The following is an 8,230-nucleotide window of genomic DNA, read 5'->3' on the forward strand; positions in this document are numbered from 1 at the left end:
TATTTTGAAAGTCACAGGAAGTCTCTGTTATCTGGCTGTTATCGTTCATGTTTTATGTTGAATTATCCTGACTCATGCAGAACAAATGACGAAGCAAAGACAACTTCTCATTCAGTAGTGAGACAAATTATCTATCGATCCATCGATCTATCTCACATTGATGATGCATACTAATGAAGTGGCTTTTGTCAGTGCTGGAATCATTTTGTCTCTGTGGAGTGTGTTTTCCTACATGCTGGCTTCAGTTCATTTCCTTCCTGCTTACCTTCTGTCACAGAGAACATAAACAATGTCATTCTTCATTTAATTAAAGCCTTTTCATTAAATAATAAATCAGTTAAACTACTCACAAAATATTTGTAATATAAATAAAAATTTAATTGATTTCCTTGTGTAAATCATCCTTTTAATAAAATTTTAGAATTAAATTATTTTAATTTCAAGTGAACTATATATATATATATATATATATATATAGAATACAAATAGAGTACATTGATCCTTCTAAGACCCGGCAGTTCATTTTTGTCCTCTGTGCAGGACATGAGTCTCAGACCTCCAAGTCAAGCATTGTTTATAGTATGTATGTGATTGCTACTTTTCCTTTAAGAAGACATCCTGAACTCTCTTCTGATGCCCCTGTTGTGGTAGAGATGTGTCCAACACAGCACATGCACTGTCTTTTCAAAATAATTCAATTTTCATGTTTTACAACAACCAGAGAGATAAGTCAACAATTTTTGACAGATATCTTGTTCCTTTTAATACAAATCAAGTTTTTTATTTAGAATGACAATCTTTACTTCAAATTACTAAGATTTTTAAAATACACAGCTATTTTAATCCTTTAAAAACACAACTTTTTTGTGATGTCCTTTGTGGTGGACATCAGGACTTGCTAACTATTTCTGTTACATCAAGGAGCAGAGGGGATTTTACAAAGAATTCTGGAGGGAGATTCAGACCTAGAGCTGTCTGAAGATGAGCTAGATGAAGTGGAGATAGAGGGGGAAGATCAACACTCGAGTCTGACCCTGAACCTGATTCTGAGCCAGGATAAAGAGGATAATATCAATTATATGTAATGATCAGGAACAATGTGTAAGCTAGGATTGGGAAGTTCATTAGTATTATGGGAACAGGGACCATTATGAAGAATCAAATCCCTCCACTGTGCAAATCGAAGATGTCAGATGACACCAAGGCGCAAAAACAAATAAGAGGTTTTTCTAAAATGGCTGTTAGAAAAACATATGAGGTTGCCAAATTACTGTTGTAAAGTTCAGAGAGAAATGTCCGTGGTATCCAGAACCAGAGAATTCATTGTAATTTCTTCATTTACTGTCTTAATCTTGTTAAATGGTCATTAAATGAAAGGATTTTTTAAAAAGAAATCCATGCAAAAATTAATTCACTATTATAATTGCACCAGACCCGGTGTCCCCTACAAGGGACAGTCCATAAAAAAGTAATAAACATTGTTTTTGAAGAAAAAAATGTTGCAACATGTTTCTTGTAACCACAATACTTGAATTATCATAAAAAGATTAAAAAAGAAAAACTTTTTTCCCCCGGGTCTCAGGAGTAATAAGAAAAATATTGACAGATACATCGTACAACCAATTAGAGTTCACTGGGATCAATGATTAGCTACTGTACGTCATGATGTCATCACCCGCCTGGATGTCGCTTACGCAGAAGTGTAGGATGTAGCAGGACGTGGCTAGCAAGTTGCTAGTGACGTTACGATAGCTGAAAATACTTAGGAATCGTCATACAGACCTATTTTACTTCATGCCTAAGTAAGTATATCAGTCACTTGTCATGTTTTCTTATAATCTGTCTGAATATTAACAGATATTGGTGAGTGTTAATTCTCTATACTTAGCTCAGGCTGGTTAGCTCGATAGCTAATATCTAGAGAAGACCAGCGGAACCGTAGCCGCTAAAATGGTTAGCAAGTTAGCAAATCGGAACTACATGTAAAATCGTGACAACCAAGCTTTGGTGGTGTCCCGATTCATGCAATATGAAATCTTTTTTTGTTATGTTAAAAATTTTGGTATATTACAAATCCCAAACCACTGCGATTTAGTGTAATGCCCTAAGCGACATAACATACACGTAGCTAACATTAGTCCCGAGGCTTAGCTAACTTTTGTGCAAGCCATGCTGACAACGACAAGAGACAAAATATACATAAATAACATCCACACCAGTATGTGTTGCTTTAACTGAAATTGGGTCAGCCACCAATCTGGTGGAATAACAGGTTCCATTCATTACACGTTGCAGTTATCATAAAGCAGTTGCACATGCTAGGGAAAATGTCAGAAAATCTGAACTTCTGATCAATGGCGTCAATTTTAGGTCGAATATAAACACAACTGTTTTCTTATTTATTACAGTCTTTAATTACATAACAGTACTACTAAATGTTTTATAGCCATCCACGTTTTTCTGCTTTTTATAATAGTTTTAGTGAAGAGTTTGTTCTATTATCATTAGGACAAGATAGTATGGTTGATCTCTGAGCAATTTAAATGTCTCCTGATGCACTTTGTTTTTTTTGTTTTTTTTGCAGGCAGTCTGTCTTTTTTGTCAGGCAGATCAATACTTACGGAGCTTAATGGAAACATTTGAGGCTGTTTGTGTGTGAGGTAGGCTTAAGACATAAATGATCATAATCAGATCAGTTGTGCGAGGTGAAGTAAGATAAGGCCCCAAATATGCACATATTTTTTAAATTCATCACAGACTTCCCCAAGGAGTGTTTTTCCATGGTATTCTGCATGTTTTACTGTGTGTATATATAAATATATTTTCTCAATAGTTTTGGTGTGCAGGTTATGTGAATCTAAAACAAGCCAATGACAGTTTTTCCACATTCAGCCAATTTGTAAATGCACAACGTGAGCTTGCATAGTTAACTTAAAGTTGATTGTTAAAACTGAGAGATTGTTTATGAAATCAAAAGAATGGAGGCAAATTCAAATACTGTGCTGCACTCTGTTGAGGCAGAAACTGATATGCTTATTTAGTTGTGATGGAGCCACATCTCTGTACATATGTGGGCATAAACAATCTCTGATTTGCTCTTGCTGCAGCACAAATTCCATCTCATCTGCTCCATTGTCCTACAACATCCTGCCAGAAGCTGGCCTGCTTCCTAATAAAAGAAAAACAAAATGCTGTTATCTGAATTTTTGCTGTAAGATAGAAATTAAATGAAAAATACTTTATTTATCTCAGAGGGAAATTACAATTGATTTAAAACTAAGATAGCTGTTAGATGAAAACAAACAGTAAATCTTGTGTCATCAGTTCTTCTGCATCATTTACTAGTGACTCTGATTTTATATTTTAGGGCACAAACATGTTGCAAGTTAATTTTAAATTAATCAGATACCTCTCTTTGTGTAATGGGTATGAATATAAGGTACCTTAAAATATATCTAAGGCCACCATAAATACAGTCATTTCTTTTTGAAGTGCATTTGCCTGAAAAGATCCATTTCCTTGTTTGTGTGTTGCTCAGGAGGTTGTGGGTAGTGTACCATGGGGTACGACGTAACAAGGTTCCAGGGTGAGGTGGATGAAGACCTACTGTGTCCAATATGTAGTGGAGTGCTAGAAGAACCGGTGCAGGCAAGAGAAAAAAATCCATATATTGTATCTGCACCTTTTAAAATTGTTATACATATAAACTATTAATGGTATTGGTTTAGCTTTTTAGGGCTTAATATGTCGTGTGAAACATTTTAATGATTTCTTGAGTTGTTTGTTTTTATTTCAGGCTCCACACTGTGAACATGCCTTCTGTAATGCCTGTATAACACAGTGGTTCGCCCAGCAACAGATCTGTCCTGTTGACCGCACTGTAGTGACACTAGCCCACCTCCGGCCTGTCCCCCGCATCATGCGCAACATGCTGTCCAAACTTCAAATCAGCTGCGATAATGCAAGCTTTGGCTGCACAGCTACGCTGAGGTTGGACCAGCTTCAGTCACACCTCAAAGACTGTGAGCACAACCCCAAAAGGCCTGTCAACTGTGAGGAGGGATGTGGGTGAGTGGCATCCATTAAGCAGAAAGGGGACTCTGTATTTAAAGTTTTGCTTGGATTGGTTATGAATGGTGTTTAAAAAAAGCACAGCACAACTGATGTAAACCTAAAATATTTCTGTTAATTTTTAATCTATGTTTTCCCACATATTGTCTGTTTTATTTTCCCAGGCTCGAAATGCCCAAAGATGAGCTTCCCAATCATAAGTGCATCAAACACCTGCGAAGTGTCGTCCAGCAGCAACAAACTAAGATTTCAGAGCTGGAGAAAACCGTTGCAGAGCATAAGCATCAATTGGGGGAACAAGTAAGCTGGAATAATTACAAAACACTGTTATCTAATTATAAAACAGTTAGGTTAACAAGAATCCTTTGAACAGGTTTAATTATATTTTGTAAGTACCTAAACCATGGGCACAACATATTTAAACTTTTTTTCCTGCCAGTTTTGTATTTTGATTTAAAGTTGCATAAACAAGGACAAACCTTTTATTTATTTATATATATATATATATATATATATATATATATATATATATATATATATGTGGTTAGCAGACTACTAAGGTAACTTAAGGGATTTTTAAATGGTTCTTACTGACTACATGCCTTTCCTGACCAGAAACGAGACATTCAGCTGCTAAAAGCCTACATGAGAGCAATCCGAAGTGCAAATCCCAACCTCCAAAACCTTGAGGAGAGCATCGAGTACAATGAAATCCTGGAGTAAGCCAAGTTTCTTTTCTCTGCAAATTAGTAGCCTGAAATGAAATCCGCTCCAATTTTTTTTTTTTTTTTTTTTTTTTTTTTTGTGGTTTTTACATTTTATTGCAATTGCAGGTGGGTGAACTCCATGCAGCCAGCCAGAGTGACTCGCTGGGGTGGTATGATCTCCACCCCTGATGCTGTGCTCCAGGCAGTCATCAAACGCTCCCTCATCGACAGTGGCTGCCCCCTGTCAATTGTGAACGACCTGATCGAGAACGCCCACGAGCGTAACTGGCCACAGGGACTGGCCACTCTGGAGACACGACAGCTGAACAGGCGCTACTATGAGAACTACGTTGCCAAGCGTATTCCTGGCAAGCAGGCAGTGGTGGTGATGGCCTGTGAAAATCAGCATATGGGGGAGGATATGATCCTGGAGCCCGGTCTTGTTATGATCTTTGCGCACGGCGTGGAAGAAATCTTATAACTGTACAGTTAGCTGTGCTGATCCAGAGACAAATGGGGATGTTTTGCTCTTTTCACTCTGTGAAGTGAAAGAGGGTTTTTTTTCTCTCTCTCTTTTAAAGCAAAACATGAAAAAAATCTGGCTTATTTAAAATGAAAACTTAGGCTCACTCCTAAGCTTGATACCTATGCCTTAAAGTAAGGACAAATACTTCATGAACCTGGCAAATATAAACATAATCTGACTGATATCTAAGATAAAAGTTGAGATGTGATGTTTACAAGGTTTATATTTAGTGCATTATATGATCTGATTGTTCTGCTCCTAATATAATAATAAGCTTGAACCCCCATTTAATGCCCCCAGTTGTATAAATGCTTGTAAATACAAATACTATATTGAATCATAAATGTTATACTCATCACTGTAATTAGATTGTGACTTTTTTTAATTCAGTTCTGTTTAGTGAGCCTTTGTTACAGTCTGGAGGGATGTTGATTCTGAACATTTATTTCCGCGTGCTTGCTTTAGTATTTACTTTCCAGTGAATATTTCACAAGAAATTCTGCTTCTCAGTTTAGATTGTTTAAACCTTCTGTGCCATTTGCTTTATTTATTGTGTTGCCTTTTTTAAAATATATGCTTGAAACGTATCGATTTTTGTGTGGAAATTTGCCTTTTGGGCACTTCTGCAGGAAGAAAAGTTCATGTGTTTTCTTTGTTGCCTCGGTTGTACATGTTCTATATGGTGGGTCCAGTTGAGTGTTAAAGTGGAGGTTTAACATTTGGGGTTTCACTAAATATAATGACTTCAATTTGACAAATCAAAATAGTTTACTTATTATGTTAGGTGATCCATACGTCATGTTCTGTTGGAAATGTAGACATTGAATTTGTTCTTCATAGTTGGGAAGGGGACTACTACCAAACACAGCTTGGAGATTGTACAAATATTTGTCACTCTTAACACTATTTCGAAGGAAAATTTATTTATCATTGGTCACTCGTTGTAGTAAAAGAAAAAACTTCAGATGATGATAGAGAAGACCACAAAAGTGAATTGTGCCCTTTGCTATTTTTCTTGTAAAATTAATGTTTTTGTTTTGTATGTTATGTACTGTGTTGTACAGACAAGAAGTAATAAAATGTCAGTCTAATTTAGTAGTTTCTGTTCACTTGATTTTATATCTGGAAATTTTAATTGAGAAAAAATGTAATTCCCTATTTTACCACAGCAGGTCCTCATAGAGCTGCACGGTGTTCATTTCATAGAGATCTATCAGACGACTACATCATGTAAAGATTTGACTACACGGACTGAGAAGGCGTTGAAGAGGAGATATTGAGTGTTAAATGGCCCTGATCCACATTATGAAATCAAAGAGGAACGTTTAACCACTGAACTCACACAGAAAGAGCTCTGACCTGACTCATAGTCCTTTTCACTGTCTAACCCAGACACCTACATGTTTTCCCTGTCTGTTATCCTCTCCAGCCAGCTTAGTCCTTGTTGTGGAGCATAATCCCTCACCATTGTGATCAGTGGAATGTGAAATCATGTGCTTTACTAAATACCATGGCTATGTTATTGTCTGCTTATATCATTGTGTGATATGATTGGCTGCTACATAGTGTGGAGCTCTAACAAATACTGATGAGCCTGTTATCACCCTTAGCACCCATTTGAAAAAAAAAAAGGTTTTCCATATACACACATATTACAACATTTATTGACCTTTAAAAGGATTTTTAAAAGGAAAAACTTGTTTTTATGTCCCATTGTCAAAATGTGTTTTCAAAAGTGTTTAAAAAAATCAAAATAAATATTTGTGTATATGATTAACCCTTTTTACGCCTAATGGATCATATTTGATACAGTTTCTGCAAACCTGTTGCACCACTATATGGTAAAAACGTTGCTCAAAACCCTGTTGTATACAAACCGATTCTTGTATTCTGCCCCCTGGTGGACATCTTTTACATTACAATAATTGTGACATCACTAATACCACGTATGACATTGTTTAATGCATTTGTTAAAAGGTTAAATGCAGACCTCAAGTTAAAAAAAAAAAAAAAATCGGTCCATTATTTTTCGGGTCATTAGTAGGTGAATATTGTCCTATGCTGAATTTGAAAACCGTTATTACCATAGACTTTATATAAAAGAAACACAAAAAAGCTCATTTGACATAGACTGCTTTTGGGTGGCTCAAACCACTAATAGTGCTTTTTATTATATGGTAATAACGAATTACGTTTTAAAACCATTAATGGATTTTATCTACACCAATCAAATACATTTAGTTGAGTCATATAAAAAAAGTATACTTCCTCTACTTTTTATAATTATAATCAGTGAATACTCTTTTCTGATTGGCTGCCTATAAACTTCTCAAACGTGTAGTTTGGTCATCAACTGCATTGTGCAAGAACAAGAGTACAAAAACAAACGTACAAGAACAAACGTAAAGCGATGAAAACTAACTCTTATAACAATTTCTTTGTTTACATTTTTATTACCAATTTTTCAGTTAATTTCCATAATAATAACAACAGCTCTCTATGTGTAGCCAAAGTTAAATGTTCCATGAGGTGAATTATCACGTTATAATCCTACAGGAAATATTAGCTAACAGTATATTATTACCTTTTATAATGCACATTTTTTGGGATATATGTAATGCTATTATTTTAAAGTAACCTCGGCTAAAGATAGACTTTCATAAGTAGGTTAACTGGAAGGTCTTTTATTGAATGACATTTCTAACAATTTCACTTAGTTGAACTACACTTAAAGTCTCTATAAACTATTAACAACGCTTTCACCTGAGCTATTAGTGTGTTTTAATGCATTAAAATGCACACTGCATTGATTTCAAAACGATAACTGGACTGTAAAAGGCTACAGCTGTGTTGTTTTAACGAGCATTGCCTGACAGACAGACGCACAGAGCTTTGTTGTAACGGATGAGGGCGCAGGGAGCAGCTG

The 8,230-nt window shown here is 35.7% G+C and overlaps 1 protein-coding gene across 2 annotated transcripts; it reads left to right on the top strand.

Moving 5' to 3' along the window:
• The first annotated feature begins 1,654 nt into the window (after positions 1-1,654).
• Positions 1,655-5,385, top strand: rnf41 (ring finger protein 41). Of its 2 annotated transcripts, XM_042004614.1 has the most exons (7): positions 1,655-1,802; positions 2,585-2,660; positions 3,539-3,648; positions 3,797-4,068; positions 4,236-4,371; positions 4,687-4,790; positions 4,905-5,385. In XM_042004614.1, the coding sequence occupies exons 3-7, from the start codon at positions 3,559-3,561 to the stop codon at positions 5,257-5,259; spliced, it is 957 nt and encodes a 318-aa protein (XP_041860548.1). In that variant the 5' UTR covers positions 1,655-1,802; positions 2,585-2,660; positions 3,539-3,558; the 3' UTR covers positions 5,260-5,385. The 2 variants fall into 2 exon arrangements, with proteins under 2 accessions (XP_041860548.1, XP_041860549.1); XM_042004615.1 differs by lacking the exon at positions 2,585-2,660.
• Positions 5,386-8,230: the final 2,845 nt, after the last annotated feature.

This window comes from Melanotaenia boesemani, chromosome 13 (assembly GCF_017639745.1).
Source record: "Melanotaenia boesemani isolate fMelBoe1 chromosome 13, fMelBoe1.pri, whole genome shotgun sequence".
In the NCBI taxonomy this organism is placed as follows: Eukaryota; Metazoa; Chordata; class Actinopteri; order Atheriniformes; family Melanotaeniidae; genus Melanotaenia; species Melanotaenia boesemani.

Bases quoted from the DNA above. Each gene is read 5' to 3' on its own strand.
- rnf41 (XM_042004614.1), top strand. From the start codon at position 3,559: ATGGGGTACGACGTAACAAGGTTCCAGGGTGAGGTGGATGAAGACCTA. The intron at 3,649-3,796 runs GCAAGAGAAAAA...TTTTTATTTCAG, and splicing joins TGCTAGAAGAACCGGTGCAG to GCTCCACACTGTGAACATGC. The intron at 4,069-4,235 runs GTGAGTGGCATC...TTATTTTCCCAG, and splicing joins AACTGTGAGGAGGGATGTGG to GCTCGAAATGCCCAAAGATG.